The sequence below is a fragment of the Oreochromis aureus genome, linkage group 19 (assembly GCF_013358895.1).
Source record: "Oreochromis aureus strain Israel breed Guangdong linkage group 19, ZZ_aureus, whole genome shotgun sequence".
NCBI lineage: Eukaryota > Metazoa > Chordata > Actinopteri > Cichliformes > Cichlidae > Oreochromis > Oreochromis aureus.
The window spans coordinates 10,992,606-11,017,389 of NC_052960.1; the positions used below are offsets into that span (position 1 = coordinate 10,992,606).

The 24,784-nt window shown below is 40.3% G+C and overlaps 1 protein-coding gene across 1 annotated transcript; it reads left to right on the forward strand.

Moving 5' to 3' along the window:
* The first annotated feature begins 10,956 nt into the window (after positions 1-10,956).
* On the forward strand, positions 10,957-24,416 carry LOC116318072. The gene is made up of 12 exons (XM_031736994.2): positions 10,957-11,092; positions 11,272-11,413; positions 12,420-12,548; positions 12,792-12,925; positions 13,082-13,174; positions 13,288-13,371; positions 13,478-13,501; positions 13,770-13,859; positions 14,009-14,109; positions 15,441-15,991; positions 21,906-22,085; positions 23,017-24,416. The coding sequence occupies exons 1-12, from the start codon at positions 11,036-11,038 to the stop codon at positions 23,619-23,621; spliced, it is 2,190 nt and encodes a 729-aa protein (XP_031592854.2). The 5' UTR covers positions 10,957-11,035; the 3' UTR covers positions 23,622-24,416.
* Positions 24,417-24,784: the final 368 nt, after the last annotated feature.

Sequence of the window (24,784 nt, forward strand, 5' to 3'; positions counted from 1 at the left end):
GAGAGCTTGTTGAAGGCATTATTGATAATCGGGAACAGCTCATCTGGTGATACGACCTGTGGAATGTCATAATTATAATACGGCATTGAAAACATTGTTGTTTCTCAAGGATTCTCTCTGTTAAAATCCTCCTGAAATGCTAAACTTTCTGATTTGAAAGAGTGTGGAAAGTTTGACATGCACAAACTACCGAGCTCTGGAAGTGATCACTTTTGGACTTAGCTTGAGTCCTATTTATGGACTTTTCCCGGATCAAAGGAAAGCCAGATCAAAGACTTCGTATGTGACGTCATTCGTTCGAACGGCCGAATATTCACGCATGCGCAAAAGCCCGCTTTCTAGACACGTCGTAACTCGGGTGCGCATGGCATCGCAATCTGTTCCACAACCAAGAGTTCATAATCTCGGCAGATCATCGCGCAAATAAATCTACAACTGAAAATGAAGTCCATTTTCTGAGAATGAGAAACTATGGTGCAGTGAGCTCTCACGAGTGCAGCCGCGGTCAAGCCAGCCGCACTTTGAATTTTGTTGATCTTTTTTTTTTTCCTTAATACCGTACGCGAGTTACTGAGAAACAGCAGAGGTCGTCTTTTTTTATCCTGCAAGTTTTTTCCTTATTTACTCCGGAGTGCAGTAGATGTTTTGCTGTTTTAACAAACATAATATACTATAATCCTTACTTTAAATATTATATTAAAAAAAACTATGTTAAAAATTCTTTAAGAGGTGACACAAATTTCTAATTTTTGTAACGTGGCAATATGCTGAGTGGCAGCTTTTTCCTTCATCACTTCCACAGTTTTTCTTAATAAGTTAGGACTGTAACAACTTCCAGAATAACCACTGCCAATTTTATCTATAAAAAAAAGTAATGTCACATAAATCAATTTTGTATTTACTGACAATATCAAGTAATAAAACACAGCTTTAGTGATTTGCTGTGGCAATTAAAATATTTTTTGTCACTGTATACAGAAAACCAAACAAAATCCAGCTCTTTGCTCAAATTACTGCAGCAGTTCAGTACTGCAGCTGTATATGTGTTGAGTGTGTCGAGTATGCCTTTGTGCTTGTCCTTTTCTTTCCATCAAGTTTGCCAATACAAACACACACACACACACACACACACACACACACGCTTGATTTAAGATTGTGTGTGCTCAGTCTTCTAGCAGTATGTCCAGTTCTTCTAAAGGCAGTCGCACTCGCAGTTCTTTCTCTGTCAACAGGTCTACAAACTCCTGGAGTTGATCGGGGAACAGCTGAATTGTATGTACCAGCATACGTACATACAGCAGCAGGGTGATAAGTTGTGAAAAGATTTTGTTTATTATTCAAATATGCTTTGCTTGTGATTGTGTAAACTCTGAATGACGATTCACCCTGATAAACATGAAGCTTTGCCTATGCTTATCAAATGCCTGTGAAGACAAGTTCCTGTGCAAAGAGCAACGGAAAATGCCACTTAAGCAGACGTTTAGTATAGTACGGACAGAATGTTTAGTAAGATATGCATTTGTCAGTTAAGCAATATATTCTGAGAACAGGCGGAGACTGCCTCCGTCTGCTGTGTAACCTACATGCCTATATAACCTGCAATAAAGAAGAGTACTGTGTGACTCTCCCGAGAGTTCACCCATGTACATATGATTTTTTATATTGTCTCATTGTGTCTCTGTTTTACTTTGGCAGCTTTCTATTTGGGAATTTTCCCCTGACATTTCTTGGTCCTTTGAGCCGGATGAGACAGCCTATTTAAAGCAGCTCTCACAGAAAGCACCTCACCAGGTCCCGTCGGTACGAGAAGCCCACGTTGCAACGTTTTACAAGCGGTCCGCACCGTCGGGGGCTGATCAGGTGCATCTGAAGAAACCAGCGCCAAGGTAAGACAGACCACTTTGAGATAATAAAGGTTTGCGCAAAAACGAAAACGAAACTTAAGACTCGTCCAAGACAGACTGGAAGCATTAAGCTCGTCCTGAGGACTGGTAGTCAGCTCGCCCGCAGAGGGTTGGAAGCAGTAAAATAAATATTGAGCTTGTCTAAGAATGATTGGTAGCTCCCTGAAAGGGTAAAAATAGACTCGCCTGTAAGACGGAATTGGTAGTCCTGCGTGGACTCATTCCGCAGTTTAAAAAGGCTGGAAGTCAGGGACTCGCCTGTAAGACGGAATTGGTAGTCCTGCGTGGACTCATTCCGCAGTTTAAAAGGCTGGAAGCACTACGCTCGCTTTAAGGAAGCTGGTAGCGTGAACGCACGTTAAAACTGTCTGTCTTTTATTGTTTTTTTGGTGGAATAAGTTGATTTCTACAGCACAATAAGGAGGCTGAACTATTCCACTGATTTGTTTACTGTTGGTTGCTGAAGTACTGGTGAATCGAGAGGAAGGTCGTGTTTTATCACGTAAAGGTGACACCGCTTTTGAGAATAGCTCAAAAGTAGAAGGGCGTGTCAGCCACCTCTCTCTGTTCTCGTGCCAGCGAAAGCGCCGCAGGTGTGTGTGTGTGTATTACTAAGTGCTAAATAAACAAAGAACTATCAAATAAAATAAATCAAAAATTAAATATGGGAAATAAATCTACAAAACCCGAATTGACTGCAGATGAACAATGGTTAGAGAAAAAATGCCCTGGTGCAGGAAAGATAAGCGCAAATAGGTGGAGAAATCCCAAAAAAACAAACTGCACCGCCTGGGAGGGGAACTGTAGCCCTGGCCAAATACAGCAATTAAGTAAATGCCTACACGCAGAGATAGAAAAGACTAGTGGCAAAAAGAAAGTCCTGCGCATGTTCGAATACGTAAGTTTCTTTGTACCATGGCAGGAGGAAAGTAAAAAGCGTGAAGAGAAAAGAAACAAAAAGCAAAATAAACAAAGCGAAAAGCCACCTACCGAAACCACCAATCCTCCTCCTTGTCAACCACCTCCCTCAGCCCCAAGTCCCCCTGATACTGAGCAACCATACCCCCCAAATCCTTATTCCCCTGTTTCAAAAAATCCCTTTGTGAAACCACAAGACCCTTATGTCTCAGCGAGACAACAACTGGACCTAATGACCCGCGAAGACCCACCGCCATGGCCTCCAGGCCCGTTAGGGCAATTTCCGTTAATTCAGGCGCCAAACCCAGATTACGGAAAAATAGGAGAAACAAAACAAAAAGAAAACGAGTCTGCCTCTGACTTCCTAGACAGACTACGACCAGTCTTTAGACAAAACTCAGGTCTAGAATATGATGAGGGCGTGAACACCCCTTTTGAACAACAACTAAAAAATGCGTTTCTAAAAGGCCTCCTCCCAAAGGTCCGCGCCCACGTAGATAAACATTGGGTCACTCAAAATACCGGAAGTCTAGCTGATGCTTTACAGCATGCAGAGCATGCAGTAAAGGTACAGAAAAACAAAACAGCACTGCCAGACTATGAGAAACCATTTCATTTGCATGTGGATGGCAGCTCAGGCTATATGAAAGCAGTATTGACCCAAGCTTTTGATGACAAACAACGACCGTTAGCCGTTTACTCATGTGAACTAGATTCAGTAGCCTCAGGCCTACCTACATGTGTGCAAGCCTGTGCAGCAGCAGCAGAGGCTGTTAAAAAATCTGCCGACATTGTTTTGGGACACAAGCTGATTATCAAGGTCCCACACGCAGTAACTCCAATACTACTACAGGCTAATCTTTCTTATCTAACACATGCAAGACAGCTCTCCTACGTAGGCATCCTGCTCTCACAGTCACACATCACTGTTGAAAAGTGTGGTCAGCTAAACCAAAGCACCCTGCCCCCAACAAAAGCAGAGTGGATGACGAAACTACTGGAAAACAAAGAAATAGTTTTGAGCAACCAACTGCCGCGTGATTCTCTCCCAGTCTCTTCCAGGTCCTGCTCACAACACCCACAGCATGCAGGATTGCTGAACGACCCTCGTGGATTCATCAAAGCCACACAAAGAAGGTTGAACCAATCCAAGACCCACCAACATCTCCTTAAAGTGAGTGATAAGTTTAGACTCTGGTCCTCCCCAACCTCTAGTGTTCGCTCGGTGGGGGGTAGGGTGATCAGTGGCAACACTCGTGATCCCACTCCTCTGGCTGAGGTCTACTCATTAGAGGCTACGGGTGTGTCTGGTGGTCGAGAAGAGGAGAACACTCACAGGAATGGAGATGCTAGACAAAGAACCCAAGATTCCACTGAGGGAGAAAGGAGAGATGGACATAGACGAGCGTCAATATTGGACAACAGGATGCCAGCTGACAACAGTCACAACCCTGTGCTTCATGTTTGTGTTCTCAGTGTTCCTGACAATAGCCATTCCACTAAACTCATTCCACATTGGAGGCTATCAAGGTGACAAGTGGAACGAATATGACTGGTACCTGTCAAGCACGGACTGGGACCAAGGCTGGGACACTGTCTTCACCTATACTGGCAACGACTGGACACCCTACAGTGAGTACTGGCTGTGTGGACAACGTGCCTACTTCATACTGCCACCGGATGGACGGGCACCTGTGCCCCAATCTTCATTTCAGACCACACCTTCAGGATGTCAGCTGTAAATATCTCTCAGACTACAAGACGACGACGAGACGTCTCCGCAGTGCAACCACATGACCCCATCTATGGCAGTGATGTGCCAGAGGATTTAAGCTTTGGACCACCGGACAAAAGGTCCTCCACTCACTGTTTCCATGGGTGGGCACCGGAAAGAACATTTTAAGGATTGAAACTTTGGATTACCGCTTTGGACTGTTCCTGAATGCCTCGTGCAAAATCAACAATCAACAAAATGAAGAGATTGATGCCCTGCGATAACTGTGATGCAACACCGAGTCGCACTGGACATGATTCTGGCTGAAAAAGGAGGACTCTGTATACTCTTTAACAACACATGCTGTACGTATATTCCAGATAATGTTCACTCTTCCAACATGACCGACGCCTTACGACGCTGAAACAACTCAGGGACGCTCAGCAACAGGACTATGTCACGAACACTGAAGATTGGCTTACCTGGCTGTTGAGTGGTTCCTGGAAATCTCTTTTAATAAAAGGACTGGTTTTTGTAGGAGTTCTTCTACTCCTACTCTGTTGTTTTACTTCTTGTATTTTGCCATGTGCACAATCAATGATTAATAAAGTTGTTGCAGTCCATGTGCAGGCATACCTGACACTGCCCATGGACGAAGATGATGATAAATCCCCCTGACACTGAAATGCTGTGATACACCAATGTATGACGTGTTGATTAAAAATGCGCTGCAAGAAATCATGCACAGATAATAAACCAATGGTGTTTTAACTAGTGTGAAAGTTAAACAACAGGAGGGAAATGTGAAAAGATTTTGTTTATTATTCAAATATGCTTTGCTTGTGATTGTGTAAACTCTGAATGACGATTCACCCTGATAAACATGAAGCTTTGCCTATGCTTATCAAATGCCTGTGAAGACAAGTTCCTGTGCAAAGAGCAACGGAAAATGCCACTTAAGCAGACGTTTAGTATAGTACGGACAGAATGTTTAGTAAGATATGCATTTGTCAGTTAAGCAATATATTCTGAGAACAGGCGGAGACTGCCTCCGTCTGCTGTGTAACCTACATGCCTATATAACCTGCAATAAAGAAGAGTACTGTGTGACTCTCCCGAGAGTTCACCCATGTACATATGATTTTTTATATTGTCTCATTGTGTCTCTGTTTTACTTTGGCAGCTTTCTATTTGGGAATTTTCCCCTGACATAAGTGTAACTGGTTAATTTGGTAAGTATGTGCTGAGCAAGGCAGAATATTGATCAAGTGGCACCATCTTTATTTTTTTATTTTTTTTATTTATTTAACCAGGAAGATCCCAATGAGATTAAATACCTCTTTTTCAAGGGAGACATTTAATGAAATCATCTAACAAATAGTGTTCCCTACTGTGTGATTATTTGTTCTAATGTACCATCAAAGAAGTGTGTTTCAGTAAAAGTTTAACACAATAAAAGTTTGAACCCTGTCTCATCCATAACCTATATATAAAAGATGAACAGACTATCTTTTTACTGAATTGTAACCAAAAAAGATAAGGAGCAGTGGCTATCAGCTACTGATTCTTGGTATGCTCCTCTTTTCTCTTCACCTCTCTAAGTTGTCTGTCCCTGAGCTTGGTCCTTTCACAGGTTTCTTCCTGTTAAAGAGGAGTTCTTCCTCTCAACAGTCACCCAGTGCTCCTCACTAGGGATCCTCTCTAACACTGTTGAGACTTATACATATATACATTCACTGGTTGCACCCTTAACGATTACTGGTATATGTAACATGGTCACTTTTGTTTTCTTAAAAGTAAAACCATAGTGCTCAAAACACTAATGTTTACGTTACAAAGCCATTTCCTCTTTTTTTACAAATCTGAGCACCCCTGTATAAAAGTCAGTTGGTTCTGAGGTAAAACGAGCTGTTGTTCATTATTTAATAGCTCAGTTTCACTCGTATAACCACACCTGACGACTTGGCACAGACTCGGCACAAAACTATAAATCAAGCTTTGGGAAATATCACTTTCACAGTATGTGTGTGCCTCACCAGGGGACCAGGCGATATTCTGTATAGGCCTTGTAGAAGATTACTGTGGCTTTATCCACTTTTCCTTCAGACACCTACAAATTCCTTCAGACACTTTCTTCCTAATAGGTTTAGTGCTCCAGGGCAGAAAACAGCATCAACATGAGTTTGTATGACCGGTCTCAACAAGGAAGTGGATTTACATCCTCCAAAGTAAAGGACAACGAGACCCAGTTTCTGTTGCTATGGCGTCCACGGATGCGGTTGCTGAGGCCATTCTCCGGCCAGACAGATAAGGGATCATCATGGAAACATGATCTATAAATACTGGAGACATGTACAGTAAGTACTAAGTATCATTTGATAATATGCAACCCTGTTTCTATGAAAGCTATATTAAGTAAAACTAAAAGCAAGACTGCAAATCACTTAAATCTGCATTTAAACAACATTAAACACTGGAACTTTTTGAGATGCTCTTCTTTCATCATGCTACTAAATCTTATTTGTGTTGTGATGTTCGATCAGATGTATTTATTTAATGCTTTTGAGCATTGAACAACTTTTCTAGTTTTTGTTGTCCCTCACTGGACTTTTCTGAAATGTAGTTTTTGTAAATACTTTCAAAACCATCACCTTCTGTTTTTATTTGCAGTTTTTTTGGGAAACAAGGATGTAAATGATGTGAATTTTGATGTGATCCTGCTATCTGATGCTTGTGATCACTGTCTGTTACCTTACCTCTGAGCTACATACCCAGCTGCTTCCTTTGCTGTTCAGCAACTATGGCAAAGAGGCACGGCACTACGCTGCTGCGGTCTCTGGTTACAGAGTGAAAAAAACGGCGTGCCCGGCGAACACTATGGCAACAGTTCTTCACCTGAAGCACACATCACATGGAGGTCAGTCAGACCAAAATAAACAAATAAAGTTAGGGCTCAAAAAGCTTTGAGAAACACATCTAGAGAAGAATGGGGAAAATATGCTTTTATTAGCCTGGCCTGTACATAAATGCTTCAAAGAGGGGCGCAGGTGGTCCAAACTGGGAGGGCCGATGTCAGCGTTTGTCTCACTGTCACCAGAGGAAACACAGCATTGCTGTTGCAGTACTAACACCTCACACTGAGGTGTTAGTACTGCAACACAGGGCCTGTTTGAGTCAGCTTCACCTCTCGCAAGCTTACCTTCCTTGTTGCTGTTCAGTTGCTGTTCAGTTGCTGTTCGTGCGGTTTAGTTCCTCCATCTTCTCCCTGACCTGGGTGTAGACAGCATTGCCTGCTTGCACGCTCACCGTGAGGTACTGGAAAAGAGCGTAGCAGCCAACCAGACCTCTCAACCTAGGCTTCTCTCCCATAAGGTCGTCTTGGACTGGAGATGAAAGGATAAGACAAAAAGCTCAAGCTCAAAAAAATGAAGGTGCTCATTTTTAACTACTCTTAAATTTTCAACAAGCTACATCAGTTTGGAAAATGGGTTTCCACCAGAAAAGCTGGGTTCAGGTTGTCCAATAGGTAATGAGAGAGTTCACATACAGCAAAAAGCGTGACCCAGTCTAGTATTAACATTATCTGTGGACATAAGTACGCAGATGTCAGCAGAATGGGCAAAATTAATTTATATTTCACATTGTTTTTATATGTAGAAAACAGTAACAACAAGTTAATGAGATACATTAGAAAACTTTACAGGTGTAGGTTTGGTGTATATGAGGTTGAACCGAAACAGGAGTGGTCAGACCCTGGCAGAAACTCTGAAAGTATACAGCATAACAAGCACAACACTCTCAGCTTTTAGGAAAAACCATCAAGATTGAGCAAGTTGAATAAAATGTGTAAAAACATTCTGGTTAACTGAAATGAAATAAATACAAATAAAAACTTGATGTTTGTTCTTACAAAATGACTAAAATAAATATCCAGAAAATCTCTGATGTAGTCAGATCCGTAAACAACCAGGTGGAGGAAGCTTTGTTATGGATGTTTAAGACTGAGATGTCTAATGGAAGCAATGCGTTTATAGCACATTGCTTTGTCCCTGCCGACTGGTTGCTACAGGCTCTGGCTGCCTAGGTAACCCTCTAATGTATTTACCGTCCTTTTAAATTTAAAACAACTGTATCCTCCACTCTCATTAAAGGCTCCGATGTTGAGAAAAAGTTCAAAAGTTCAACCTGTGAAAGGACCAAGTTCAAGTTCTCTGAAACTTTCCATCACTTGTCACTGTGTGCGATAGGGACACAAAGACCTTAAAGTTCTCAGAGAAACAGGGATTGTTAAAAAGAAAAAAAAAATAATGAATAATGAATGAACTTCATGCTTAAATGTCTGTTACCCAACATATCCTCCTCTATACCTGGCAGAGCCAGGTGAGACACCATGTTGCCCTCTTGGACAGCACTAAGCATGCTCAGACACTTGCCATACGCAGAGTTGACCTTGGACACAGTGAAGTTGCTGAAATAGCTCTGGAGCTCTGAAGAGCAGATACTCCCTCCACAGGAGGGTGCTGTTTGGGTGGAGAAACACCTGAAACACAACAAACAAAGTGCGACTTTATTACTTGTGTGTGATGATTTATTTCCTGGGTCTGGAGATCACCACGGAGAAAACATCCTCTTTGACTCCTTCACTGGAGAATATCTTCATGTAGACTTCAACTGCCTCTTTAGCAAGGTTTTTTTTTTTTGCCTCAGATTCAATAAAAATATTATTTAGAAATGTTATTATATTGATTATTTATAATATGTACCCCATGAGGTACATTCACATAAAAGTGATTATTGTCAAATTCAACCATTCATAAATATTAAAAATGAGTCTCTGTTTTTAATTTTTCTTGCAAGTGTGCTGAAGACCTTCCTTCATGACCCACTGGTGGAGTGGAGCAAACAAGGCAAAGGACTATCGAAAGCTCAGGCCAATGAGACAGGAGAGATTGTCAATGAAAAGGTGGGCATGTTTCTTGAATTTTTACTTCTTAAATTATATTTACTTGCAAATCTGAATTAGAGAGACTATTAATCCCAGAGGAAAACTGAGTTAACTACAGCACATTCAGGTCCAATAAAACCTAATGTTTGTTTTTTACGTTTTTCTGTCAGGCTAAAACCCATGTGTTTGACATCAAGCAGCACCTGCAGGAATAAAGTACTGGGTTTTCCTCTGTCAATTGAGGGGCACGTCCATTACCTCATACAAGAAGCCACGGATGATAAACTACTGTGTCAGATGTATTTAGGCTGGGGGCCTTACTTGTAGAAAGAAAGAGCACTCAATTCATTAGATTATAATGCAATCCAAGCACTTTTGACTGTTTGTTAATGAGCCTTTTTCTGTTTTGAGTTATCTAGAAAAACATTGAAAAATGCAGCACTGTTGTACATTCCCTTGTCATAAAGCCATTTTGTTGGTAAACGTGCCGTAGGGTGTGTCTTCTAATCTCTTAACCCTCCTTAAACTCACAGAGCTAGACAGGCTTGTCAGCTGATTGTTTTAATCCCCTGTCTCCCGCTGCTTCTTCACTCCTGATTACAGCCAACTGGTTTAACTTTTTACATAAAAGCAGAATTAAATGTCTGCTTAAGAAGCTGAAAGTGGACTGGGTGAAGGTGTGAGTAAGAAGTAGGTAGTAGTTTGCTTTTAAGCTAGCAATATTCTTCTTATCTAGTAATGAGTTCAGGCAGTCAGAAAATCACTGTATTTGTAATTATTACTTTTCTTCTTTTTGTTAATGCTTGGCTGTTGTTGCAGCTGGCTTTGGGATAGAAACCTTTAATCTATTTTTAGATCAGGATGAGCTTGGTTGTATTTATTTATTTGCATATTTATAGTGGGAAAACAAGATAAATGCATGAGAATATGCTTTTATTTTGAATGATCTGAACCGGAAGCGTAGATAAAGGCGCTCTCTTATTAGCTAAATATTTTCTCTCTTTTTTAAATATACTAATAATTTTACTGAATTTTTGACACTTATAAATGTCCAATTTAATTTATGTAAAAGCTTAATATTATTTAAACCCGTCGGTATTCAAAATAATCCGAAATGTAAATTTGAAAAAAAAAAGAAGCGAAAACACTAGCTAATATTTATTATCACTGGTAATCTGTTGCTGTTGTCAAAGCTGACCGTTTTTGATAGCCGATGCGATGCTGTTATTTTCCACGGTTCTGAAACACATGTTAAAGACATCCAACTCCACAGAAGACGCGCTCAGGATGCGGAGGAGGATAAACTATGTGCCATAATAAACAGTCAACATACGCAGGTGCCTGCACTTGCTTCGTCCTCTTGGGCTCGGCTGCTCGGTGTTAACGGACCGTAATCTAGCCAGCAGAAAGTGGGGCGGTTAGCCGGGAGGCTATGGCGAGGTCATCCGCTTGTAGTTGGTTAGCTGTCTTTTCATAACGTGGTTACCCCGGTCCTGCTTGGCCGCTGATTGTCAGTTGGTCCACCGGAGACGACGCGACCTTGGGGACGCTGTCATGGATTTGACTCGGTTCGCCGTGGATGCTGGTCAGTTCATCAACCGCGCTGTTCAGGTAATAATAATAATAATAATAACAATAATAATAATAATAAAGGAAACTCTTATGTGTTTTTCCTGGGCTTTAATCTCAACCAAAATCAGCGACTGCCTTTACTAAAAGAAAAGTGCGCAGTTAAGCAGTTTGTTTTTATTTCTTAAGTGGTCTTAATGTTACCCTGAAATTCGCTCCAGTACACTGGAGAGAGTCTAGGACAGGCCGAGAGGACAGAGTTGGACCCCGGACTGGAGGAGCTTTTATCACGGGCAGACGCCACCAAGACGTGGACGGACCAGATAATCTCCCAGACTGAGGCTTTACTGCAGCCAAGCCTCGGTAGGAGAACATGAATTGATTTACTGAAGCTGCCCTGATTCATTGAACAGTTACAGATGTATACATAACCACTTCACTAACAGTTGGTCCTGTTTTTGCCACAATTAGCCCTGTTTTTATGATCCTGAACCCTAACCTGTTCACTGTATCCAAATATATAAAAGGTGAGAAAAAATATCTGAGCATTTACTCTTTTAAAGTAAAACATCATCTCATTAAGAGTAATGGAGATGGTTTCCCTCTTCCAAGGCAGGTATTCTATGGAGTATTTTTAAAGACATTTACAATGAAGATGAGAAACATTTAGATGAACTATAAATATTTATGAAGAAGATGCATCTGGGACGATATCAAGCAATTTCCGGCTGCCAGCATACAGATAAAAGCAGAGTCATCAAATCCCATCAACTTACTGTTGTGGTCCTGCGTAGCTGAGAGTCTTTACCTCTGGGACCAATCGTTTCAGCTCTGTTTTCCCTCCCACAGTCATGCATACATCTTCCTTGAGGTCTCTTGTTTTCTTTTGTAGCAATTGGCCTGTTCGGATGAATAGAGATGCTTATTCTTTAGCCTGTTTGAATCCAATTACCTTTTCTAATGGAGTTATGAGTGGATGTGGTCTGCAATCTATCAAATAAAAGGTACATTCAGCTGCCAGATGCATCCAGGATACAATTTCAGATCATGTCTCACTGAATTTATCTTCCAAGGGTTTATAGTCTTCTTGTAAAATCATTTTTACAATGATATTTATTATATGAAACATTATTTTAGGACCTTCTCCTTGTGGAAGAAAGTATGAAACCAATGCATTAGAGTTTAAATCCAGCACAGGGATGAACTATGTTTTGAGAGGTGTTGTGTGTGTATTGTTTATTACCATTTTTAATTAATTTTATTGTCACAGGTGCATCCTTTAACAAATGTACATGAAAGAAATCGTCACATTGTGTATAGAAAATGTAGCCATTGAATTTTGATATGACCTTTGACCTCTGATACACAGGAGTGCGGTTAGAGGACCGGCTGTATCAGCATCTGGAGTGGAGCGTCCCACCCCGGCCTCGTGCCGTTGAGTTACTGGGAGATCACATGACTCAGGCTGGGTTGGAAATTGGATCAAACACACCTTATGGTGAGTACACACTCACCAGCCAGTTTATTAGGTACATGTAGTTTGCCAGTACAGGGTTGGTTAACAAGCAGTTGAACAGGAATACCTAATAAAGTGGCTAGTGAGTATGTGCATTTTATTGATCTGAGAGAAGGATCTCAACTATTTTCACGTTCATTTCTTTGCTTATTTTCATCTTTTTTGTGTTATGAGTATATATTGGAAAGTTGTCACTGTGTTGTATTTTTATGTTTCTCTGCTCAGGTACTGCATTGATAAGGTGTGGAGAGGCTCAGAAGCAGCTCGGTGAGGCAGAGAGGAAGTTTGTCCAAAGCACTAACATTCACTTTCTCACTCCCCTGCGGAGTTTCACTGAGGGGGAATACAAAGCCATACAGGTAAACACATGCCTCTGTATCACATGCACACAAACTCGCACCTTTATTGTGATTATCACGGCAGTGATTAGGTTATTTTAGCATTTTATGCTGTCACTCGAAATAATATTTTGTTTATAGGTTGTTTGTAAAGTAAACAAGACTGCTTGTTCCTAGAATGAACGCAAGATGTTGGTGAATAAACGTTTGGACTTGGATATCACTAAAGCCAGGCTGAGAAAAGCCCACGAGGCTGACCAAGAGGCCAGAGTGAGTTACACCTTTACATGATTACATACTTTTCAGTTAGTCGTGCTCTGATTGAAAGCTAAACATGTTGATATTTGACATTACAGTTCTTGTATCTTCTGTCTTTTTGTCAGAACCTGAATGCCAACCCACTGGAAGACGACTACTTGTCTCATGTCTCCTACATGTTCAGCTTCCTGCGTGTTAAATGGCTAAAGGTCAGCGATTCTGTGTAGGAACGTGCTTATTAACAGACGCAGATGAAGTTGGTGTTCGATCTTCAAATAAGACATTTGTCTTCTTATGTCTCTTTCATGCAAACAGATCTGGGCTCAGGAAATCTCTCAGGTGAGTTCCTTATCGGTTTAAAGAACACAGGATCTGAAATGGTCTTCATACAGTATATCAGTTAGGCTGGGAGCAGTAATTGATATGAATATGGAGCTGCTGTTAGCACAGACAATATTTCCTTTCTGTAGTTTTCTGTTTGTTTAGACCTGAGCTCATTTTAAATGTTGTATTATTTCGGCAGGCATTTTTAGAAAAATAAGAGAAAAACCATGCAGATGTGTGTGTGGGGGTGTGTGTTTGTGTGTGGGGGGGTTTGTATGTGTAGGCAGAGGTGGAGCTGAGGATTTGTCAGAGTCTTTTCAATCGACAGTCAGAAATCACAAGAGCTGTTGTGGAAGGACTCAGCAACACACATGTACGTACACCTAACCAGTTCAAATTTGTGTTTTGTTTTGTTTTTCACTACTTTTTACTATCGGTTTCTTAAAGGAACTGTTGCTTTTTATTTAATGCTTGTGGCTCTGTACCTTGTTTGGTATGTTTTCCTGCCATCTGCCTCTACAGACCAACCATATGCGGAGCCTCACTGACTTTGTGGATGCTCAAGCTAGCTACTTTTCTCAGTGCAACCAACATGCTCAGGAGCTGCAAAAACAGCTGGCCAGGTCTGTGTAGTCTCATTTCAATCTTTAGAAGAATAAGAATAAGAATAACTTCATTTGTATAGTGCTTTTTAAAACACACAGTTCCAAAGTGCTTGACCTTGACCTGTCAGTTTGAATTAAACCATATGTGTTACATCTTCCAGCTTACAGACACACAGTCAGGCATACAGTCTTAGATTCATTCCAACATGCACTCCTCCACACATTATATATAAGCTATGGCAAAAAACATGGGAGAAAGCTTAAGAAAAAGCTGTTTTTTTTTTTTTTTTTAAACAAATGACTCTCTTGCCTGACCTGACAGAGCGAGGAAGACTGTTCCAAAATGTAGGCTCTCCAACGTAGGAAGTGTGGTCCCCTCTGGATTTAAAATAAGAGCAAGGAGCAGTTAAGATAGATTGATAAGATGATTAGAGAGGCCAACTAAGATTATAAGCTCTTGGTAGCTGAGCTGTATATACAGGAGCCTGGCCACGTAGGGCTCTGTATATTATTTATTTCACTAGAAGCCAGTGAAGGAAAGCAGAAAGTGTGCAAAAAGGTTTCAAGATTTCATTTTTCCAGCGTTTCCTAGAAAGAAGACTGGATGAGCTTTCTGGTGTGAGATTAAATTTCAAATGCTGGTCAGACATGCCACCAAGGATCTGAGCAGATGATTTTGAAATATTATTGCTGGTGAGAAGGCCAATTCAGTGACTGCCCTCTTTAGAGTAACTGTCAGGGCAGAACACATGAACCTCCGTTTTGCCAGGTTTGAGATGGAAGACATCCAGTAGGTAATGGCGGAGAAGTATTTACTGAAGTAGGAGAGGCTGTTGTGGTTGTTAGGATTCACATTAAAGTATAGCTTATTGTCAGCATAGCAATGGTAGGAGATTCATTTAAGGTTGATAAGTAGATGTAGGATACTGCTTCTTTATACTGTTGTGTAATGTTTTTATTATATTTATACCTTGAACAGTTTAGATTTGTAATTTTTCATACAGCACAATGAATCTCCAAATCATGGCTGTCTGAGAAACCATGTATTTTCAGTTTTGGTATTTAACAGTTATTTTATAACTACAGTGTGACTAAAACAGGTTATTTGCAAAACTTCTAAAAAAAAATACAGTTTGTAGTGAGATTTGGGTCAAATCCATTATATTTTTCTATTGTTTTTCTTTTAATTGAAACTGAATAAATTAGAAATTTTAACAAGTAGATTAATAACTTCAGTACAAAGTAGAAAATACTCAGGACATTTGGTCTTCTAAAGAAACCAGGACTACAAAGAATACTTTATGATTTGAACATGAGTGGATTATATTTATGGCTTTATTTCTCTGCAGCATTCCAGCAGTCTTCTGTTCCAATAACTGGCAGTCTGCAATTAGTAATCCCGTTAGTCAGCCATCAACAAGCAACCATGAGGCAAATGAACCCATCAGTCCAAATCACGTCACTCCGCTACCTGTGCTCGTCCATCAGCTTCCAGATTTCGACCAGGACTCGTGGACTTTAAGCTCACCACCCACAGCAGATTCATCTTTCAGTGCACTGCTGACTCACCACACAAATAACAACAACAATAACAACATCATCATCTCCACCACCAGACAAACACCCAGCAATCATTCACCAATCAACAGCCAGTCAACTACCGTTCGAGCGATTGATCATGTCTCTGCACCAAACCAAACGGATCAGCTCCAAGCACCCAGCAGGACGGCCAGGATGTCTGATGCTTCTCCTGCATCTACCCAGGTACTAACATTCAATACAACAGCTTCAATAAGCAATGGTGCAGCAACAGCAGCCTCCCTGCCTTTACAACCCAGTGCAACCTGTAGCATCAATGAAGGAGATGTCCAGGAGTCTTCGTCAGGCCATCAGGATGTGGGTCAGTAGAGACAGTAGGTTGGGAACATGGCATCAGCCCAGAGTATTTCAGCTTTGACTTTAGGAATATACACAGTGATTATATCATGTTCCAGTTTAATTAATCCCTTAGGGATTATAATGTGAAGTTGTTGAAGTTGCTTATTTTTTAAAAGCGTAATATAGTGCCACAATAATTTTAGACTTGAGCTTTATCCATGTATTATCCATGCTGTGTAAAAATGATGATGGTAGATGTAAAGTCTGCTCTGTGTGTAACATTTCCTGGTTTCAGGCTGGAAGACGAAGCTAACAGACTGTTATCATTTTGCAGTGTAAAGTTGTTTTCAGTTAGTGTCTGTGAAACTGATCTTTTTTTTACGTTCTGGTCAGTGAGAACTAATCAAGCTCTGTGCCAAGTGTACGTGTTGGTGTGAATACATGAATTTTACTGTGTCTCAGTGACCCGTGTGAACTGGTGGTAATACTTTGGCCCAAACATGTGACACCTTTAGAAAGAAGTATATGTGCATATATGTGACTGCCACCTCCTCACTCGTGTTTGTTAAACATGAGGTCATTTTCCATACGATACAGACTTTCACTTCTGTCTGTGCGCATTTGTATTGGGGAACCCAGAGGTGACTGGACCTTTGTGCTTCTTCATACGCGTGCTGGGTGTTTCCCATGCATACACTCATTTTTCACCCTTTACCTTCTTAAAGCCCCCATTTGGTCAAATGGGTGGAAGTTTCCACATCCAGATGTTGTTCATTTTCTTCATGAGGGCAGACCTGCCTAACGTGGGTCTACTCTGGAGGGACTCTGGATGGAAACAAATATTAATGTAGCACTGGCTGTACTGAAATAATTGCCTACAAGCTCAATGCTTTTGTCCCAGTATGTAAAGATGTGTGTGGGTTTGTGTAGTCTGAGTGTTCATATCAGAGCTGCTGCCAGTTTCAAACTAGTCATGATTCAGCGACGAGTCGTTGAGCTAACGTCAGTGCGGGTCTGAGTTTGCGCTTGATTCATGTGAAGATGTGGAAATAAATATGCAAACAGTGATGTCATGCCGGTCTAAATCAAGTGTGGCGTCTATCTTTGTTCTCCAGTCAAGGTGTTTCTGTAATTTCCTTGTTAAAACCACAGTTCATATAGCTCACTTTCCCATCGTACCAGCCATCTGTCTTAGATTTACACGCAGTGACAATTATTTTCAGACTGAGGTCTTGATCAAGCCTCCAAAAAATTCTGTTTGTTTCACATCTGACCCACTGCCAAGCTTGCAGTTAAGCTGGATTCGCTTCACTTTTTTTTTTTTTTTTACACAAGAGCGAGATCTCCTTTTGTTTGACATGAATCACAACCTTTCAACACATGCACACAAGCTGAAATAGTTACCCAGAATTGCTGACAAAAGCATGCATATGTGTGTCTGGTTTTCACTCCCACTTTACCTTTTTCCTGTCTAGAGCTGTCCAAACAGATTAGATCAATTAAGAGCAGTTGGTGTGATACTGATCGAAGCAGAGCCTGGGGTTCATTAACACTATAAACAGTTATATCTTACCTCTCTGTATCAGTTCTGTATCTTTACAGGGGCTGAGGTGCAGCCATGAATGCAGATTCAGTTCTTGCTATTTTTTCCCTACAACTCAGCAAGGAAAAATAAATCTGTCCCTAAATGTTCATGAGCCTTCTTCCTCTGCGCCGACAAAACAAGTCCCTGTCACAATTCCAGCATATTTTTATATTTCCGGTTTGCACTTTGTTATTGAGCAGATCGCTCCTAAGTCTTGGTATGATCCTTTTGTTTGATACAGGAAGGAAAGGGACGCTTTGTTCACGATGAGTGAGTTGGGAAAACGGATAAAGGAAATTGGGATTTTTTTTTACCTAATTTGGTTTCTTCTGATGCACTACCTGAGGAGCACATGTTACAGTGTTTTTATTTAGATAACTACACCTTCAGGTGAAATACAAAACATGACATGTTGTACAGCCATTATTTATCTAACAAAAATTAAGCCAAATTGCAGAAGCAGTGTGTGGAGAAACTAAGTACAGTCTTACACCTAAACAGCAGCCAGGTGCTGTTAATAAAATGCACTTGATTACTGATCATTGGCTGCTCTAGAAAGCAGATGTTTTGGCAGCTTGCAGGTCTGCAACATTAAGGTCTGTGTCAATACAGTGCCCTGAGGAAAGACATGAGCAGTGATCTTAGACATTTTTTCCCTGCTATTCTGGAAGAGTTAATAAAGCTATTTGAAAACTATTTGAAGTCCATCATTCTATAGTAACAAAGATTATTCACAAGTGGAAAACATTCAACACAATTGCCACCATTCCTAGGAGTGGACCTCAGAGCAAATTCACCCTGAAGCCAGACCATGTAATGCTCAAATAAAAAAAAAAGGAAAAAGAACTAAGAGTGACATTTCAGACTCTACTGGCCTCAGGTAGCATGTTAAATATTAAAGTTCATGACAGTACAATTAGATAAAGACCGAACAAGGATCGCCTTTTTTCTTTTCTTTTTCTTGTTTTTTGGAAGGGCTGTCAAAAGAAAACCTCTTTTAAAAAGAAGCAGCAGAACATCTGAAGTCTCCAAAGTTGCATCTGAAAAAAAACATTTACCTAATTTTAAAACCTGCTAAGGACCAGATATTTTTTTTATTATGTCCTGATATGTAAACCCTTGGGTCTAGTTGATTTTTAGCATGACTGTATATCTAATTCTGTGCTGTGTTTTATTAAATCTTGCAATGATGACTAATGCAATCATTTTAAATGATTAGACATTATTTCAAGGACTCTACTGTTTTACAGCGTGCTGTATTTTAATAATAGCTCCATAGTTGCATGTTTTCCTTCCCTCCCTATCCCACACATTGGTACCAAAAAGCGTATACACCCAATAATAACACTTAGTTCTCATAAAATGGTCTGTGTGATTTTGCACTGTTACCATGTGGTTTGCGCAACAGTGAAGTCCTGTTGCTGTTTTACATTGCCTGTTTAATGTAAGCTTAGCTGACAACACCCATTGTCCCATTTTCCCTAGCACCCCTGTTTTGTCAGAACGAGCCAAATCACAGGATGTGTTTTCTTCTAATTTCCCGGCTCTGAAAATTATAGTCAGGAAAATTAGAGTGAGAAAAGCAAAAAATGGGGAAAAAACGCTTTTGAAATCTAACTCATCACCATCTCTCTCTCACTCTCTCCCTTCCTTTCCATCTTTTCCCACATCTCTGTATTTTTGTCTTCCCTTCATCTCTCATCACCCCCCCCTCCCCCGTTGCCAGCTGGGAGTGTTTTACATGACAGCTAAACTGTCGGTGTGGTACGCATGTTGGGGTGGTAAACAGCATCTGGCAGTTGCTGATAAATGTAACTCCTTTCTGATGAGTCATGTGATGACTTACATGGAAAGATGACCTATAAAGAGGAAAAAAGAAGTGGAAATCCTTCTGACGGGATCGAAGAGGGAAGAAGAAAATAGCGACACTATCGGTTTCATAAAGCTCAGTTGTTAGTTCTAACATGTAACTCTGTAGGGAGCTTATTCAGTTCTGTTTCACAGAAATGGGCCAAGGAATTGCATACGCTTCCACAAACATTTTTGCCGCAATGAGGAAAGACAAACCTGACCTTCTGTACGTTTCCTCGCCCGCAACTCAAAGTCTTTCATCTTTTTCTAAATCTTCAATCCATCTTTTCCTGCAGGTTCTCTGTTTTCCTGAGATAAATCTGCCAGCTTCACAGTTGTTGCTCCCAGTGCTACAATTATAGCTGTCCAGACAGAGACTATCAGGAATAGAGACCGGCAGACATGCTGACATGTGCAGTAAAGTGGTCACTCTGAAGGTCTGCAGGGAGAAGGGTCAGGGTTTTTCCTTTGACCTTGACCTGTCCTACTTCTGCTGTTTAGCCACAACACCTGTTGATCAGAGACCTGAACATACAGCTGGTTTTACTAAGAATGCAATTTCACAAGCATATAATGTAATCCAGACCATTCAGTGTTGCAACCTTTCCATGTTAAGAGGTCTAATGGTTGTGCAAACTGTACACAGGGACTCGGTCTAATCCATAAAAAGGTACGTTTTACTAAAACACACAGAAAAGCAAGTTTCTAAGAATGCCTTCTTCCACTTGCACAAGGTCCCTGGGGGGGTTAACTCATTTAACTGGTGAGGCACTGAAAAAGGTTAGTCTCTGTGGAGCCTTGGTGGCTATAATGACCTAGGGTGTTTTGTTCTACAGCCTAGCTGCTTTTGTATAGTGCAGTGACGTGTTGTATATCCTTATCTGGACAGTTGTTATTGTGAGATTAAAATTTAATACATATATTTATGTATTCCTTGTTAATAGGATGTCCTTATAGGTCCAAAATGCTGCAATGTTGGAATACTGCCCAATCGCAAAAGAGATCATGTTTGTCCCATAGTAGTGTCTCTTCACCAGTTGCCTGAAAATCAAAATAGAATTTGCAGTTTGTGGCCTTACATACAAAACTCTGTATTTCAGAGACATCATAGTACATTACCCTGTTCTATTAACTCATTAAAGCAGCAAAGGCAATAAGGGAGGCAGAATCCTCTTCAGTGAAATCAGTTTTCAATCTGTGTTCAGAAGATAGCTATTTGAGGTAATTTAAGATTAAAACTTTAGGCTCATCTTAGTTGACCCTGAATTCCCCCTTAGTTGTGCTGCTATAGAGGTTCAGACATCTGGATACCTGCACTGAGCACCTTCCCTCTGCTCTGCTTTGCATTTATGTCTCACTACAGCACACTTTCATCTCTATGTTTTCTCTCTGATTGTACCTGATATTTCCCATGCTGTGTTTACTACATTTAAGTCATTTTAAATTTTGTTTTGCTAGTTTAGAAATATTTTAAAATATTATGCACTTTTGTGTATTATACTATTTCTTAATATTTTTATTTCAATTTATACTTATTTGATTTTATTGTATTTATTTTGACTTCAGATGAGTTTTTCCTTATTAGGTAGTTATTATGTCATATATACACATATGGCATTCTACTTCTACTTAACTTGTTATTTTTTTGTTGTAAATATAGCAATATGACAGCTCCCTAACTCTGGGAGATATAAAATATATCTTCTGCTGAGGCAGATAACTCACCTCTCTGATTTCTGCTTCATTGTTGTCGCTGGGAGTTTGCTCAGTGAGGACCACTGAAGGTCTTGAATTAGAAGAGCATGCAAATATCTCTTCAAATCAATTTAAATATGGCCGTGATGACGTAATGTTGTTATTGAATAAGAATTTGAAGGCTATGCATTTATCTGGCAATAATTACACTGAACCTGGACATTTATACACTTAGATATTTTGTTATACTACTGGTCTGTTATCTGGAAAAAAAATATGGAAGATATCAGTAAAAATATCTTCAGTATCAGACTTTGATTAAACAAAGTCTGATTTGTTAATATAACACTAATGATAAACTGAGTTGGGAGACAAATTTTAAAATGACATAACTTCTGCCAAATGGCGTAATTGGAGTTATGGTTAATGTCAAAGCTACTGCAACAGTGTAAATGTGTCATTACGTCAGCAGACTGACTCAGAGTCTAGAGATGGCTTAACTTTAACAAACGTACATAGCCTGTCCTTCTCCATCGTGCATGCTTTTTGTCAGCCCATGTGAATTATGACGTATTACCTCCGCTGGAGCATTACTCACTCATTCAACAGAACCAGCTCTGCCCCACCCCTCCCCAGCTTGGTCCCCCCTTCTTCCTTCTCTCAGGGTTTATAACCCAGCAGCTCCAACAGTTGGCTAACTCAGAGGTGCTCTACATATAGTGAAGTAGGTGAATAAGAAAAGACAAAGCAGCTGGAGTGTGCAGGAGCAGGAAAACTTGCTGATAGATGATTCTGATATTTTCAGATATATGCACTGCAACCCAACAAATCTTAAGGAAAAACATCCATAGGAACTCCATCATGCATGTGTTTTGGATCTGCCTGGTGCTGTGTACGGGTTCATCGTTCTGTATAAATGACATCGAGTATGAAAGAATTTATGAAGACAGCTATGACAATGAGATCCCCCTGGACCAACAGGAGGGTGAGTTTTATTTCTTTGTCTTTTTTTTCTTGTCTGCTCCCTGCTTGTTTGAACAGATTGATATTGTGATGAATTTCTCTCCAGTTTTACTACGCTTTACTAAACCTAGCTAATTTAAATTTTCACTATGTTTATTTTAATTTTTAAAAACACCTTGATTTTTTAAAAACACCTTAAAGGTAAGCAGATGTGTTTATTAAATCCAGTTTACGATAATGCACCATATTTAAATGTTTGATGTTGTAAAGTACATTTTTACTCAGACGATACCATCTTTGGCTTTCACAGTTTTATCAGGTGAGCATCAGACTTTCTGGTGAAACAGACTTACAAATAACTGGAACACATACCTCATACCGTGAGCACAGAGTACAGGCAATAAGCAACCTCTGCGATTTAAGTCCATGTAAAGAATGCAAACTGGTAGCCTCAAATACCTACAGAAGGTGGACATTTCACCATTTCACAGTTTAAGCCCCCTCTGCTGTTTGTCAAGTCCTTTTTGCATCGCTTTTCTTCGAGCGTCCAACCTCAAGGACTTCGTTGCTGTACCCCTAAATTAATGAGGTCCCCTGATGTCATTTTGGGATTGTAGCACATGTATTTTATGTGTTCTTCATGACCTTTACATCTGTGTGTTGAATAACTTCCCAAAGCCATTTTTATACTTCACACTGTGTCCAAACTTAAACTGGCAGCATATCTGTGAAATACATCCAACTCTAATTACTGCTGTATGTTTAGCAGAAGCTCAGTTTTAACACCTTCTTGCCTTCTTTCCCTGTACTAGTTTCACGGATAAAGTCCAGTTAAATTATGGCAATAAAGTAAATCTCCTTTTTTGTGTTACGTATGGCATGTATTAATTCTATGTAATCCTTAAATTGCCTATTGTAATAAATAATCAATGTATATGTGTGGTTGTGTGCAGGTGAGTCTCCAACTGCACCATGCCAAACAGATTTCTCCCGCTGGGATAAACTTTTTATCGCTCTGGAGGACTCCCACATGAGGCAAAACATGCTCCTGGAATCTGTGGAGCAGTGCTGCGGGGGAACAGCGTCTCTTAAGACCCAACTGGAGAAGCTGACGAAGGGGATGTGTCAGCAGTGTGCACCCAGCTTGGAAGCAGCTTGCAGGGTACATGCAGACCAGGCAAGTCTTAGGTTGCAAAAGGGCTTGGTCGATCTCAGGGATGAGGAGGAAGAGAGGGAAAGAAGATTAAATGCAACCTTGCAGATGCTCCTACGTAGTAGGCACCAGGACGATGCTTGGCTGAAGAGGCTAGAAGAAATCATTTCATCTGCATCTGCTGACAGCAGCATGAGAGACCAGCCAACACCAAGACCTGACGGTTTGGGAATGAAGCTCTTCACATCTGGCCTGAAGGAGCAGGAACTGACCTCGCCGGTGGACATAGTCACGGTGGAAAGTGCTCTGGGTGCCATAGCAACAGAGCTTCAGAGGATTCATAAGCAGCTGAACAAAGTGATAGAGCAGGTAGGCACGCTGGGAAAGGGCAGAGGAGACACATGAATTGCCCAAAGGAAAAATAAATAGTAAAAGCTTGACTGGAAAACTCATATTGCAGATGATGATTTTGCACATGTTGTTTGTATTTCTACCGCTCTGCCTTTTTATAAAGCCTCTGTTACACATAAGATAGTTTTTGTCTGGTGACAATGAGTTTCAATGTACCATAAATGTCATGGGTTTGCTATAATGAATAAAAATTAACTAAACAACTGAGTCAGCCTCATGGAAAGGTTTCCTCCCTCCTCCCACACAGTGTCACTTAATTTTAAACTGTGTATTTATGTTCATGTCCATGCCCACTCTTTCATTAGTCTAGGTTACTACATGTGCTTTATCTACAAGTGCCAAAGTTTGCACCACTTGCCTTGGTGTTTGTGTAGTTGTGGTGTGGTCTGCAAATCCCCAAACCCACAAGGTGTGTCAGTGGTTTGGGATTTTTATTTAATTCATAGCAGGTCTCTCCCACTCATTAGCTGCTTTAAAAGTGTCTGAATAGAAAGAGGCCACGACTTACGATGCTCAGAGTGTTTATGATTTGTGAAACCCTGCCAGAAGTATTACACTGCCACCAGTGCCTCCTACAGCTTCGTACACACACACGTGGATGGATGCTCATTATTAAAAACCACAAAGACTGACTGTTGTTATGGCTAGAGGGAGTTTCTGTATACTTTACAGTGTCTGTGTATCCGTTTTTGGTCTTAGATCCTATTTTCATTCATTTTTTTTATGTACTTGCACTTCTGTTTGAATGTTTTGTTAAGATTAAATAGGAAATTAGGCAAAAGGTACATCAGTGCAAATTAAAGTCATACTAACCAAATATGTTTTATTATTAGCTAAATTTATATTTAACTTATAGTCCGTGTGGCTCAAAAGCACTCCTAGGTGATAACAGCAGCATTTAAATTTGTAGGTGATCATTGAGCTTGAAGTCCAACGTCCATCGATGGATCATTATTAGGGCAAAACTAACTTGTTTCACAATCCTCTTAATATGATATTTGTATATAAAATCGCAGACGGTCGAGTAAAAATTAAAGCTAGCAATTAAATTTAGCAGAACATGAAGCACTTTGTTTTTCTCTGGTATTTACTAGTGTAGAGTTAAAAGGCAGAAGAAGAAGAAGAAAGTAAACATACCTTAAGTTTGTCCTTTACAC

Coding starts and splice junctions, on each gene's coding strand:
- LOC116318072 (XM_031736994.2), top strand. CDS start 11,036: ATGGATTTGACTCGGTTCGCCGTGGATGCTGGTCAGTTCATCAACCGC. Junction 11,414..12,419: donor TTTACTGCAGCCAAGCCTCG/GTAGGAGAACAT, acceptor TCTGATACACAG/GAGTGCGGTTAGAGGACCGG. Junction 13,860..14,008: donor AAGGACTCAGCAACACACAT/GTACGTACACCT, acceptor CTGCCTCTACAG/ACCAACCATATGCGGAGCCT.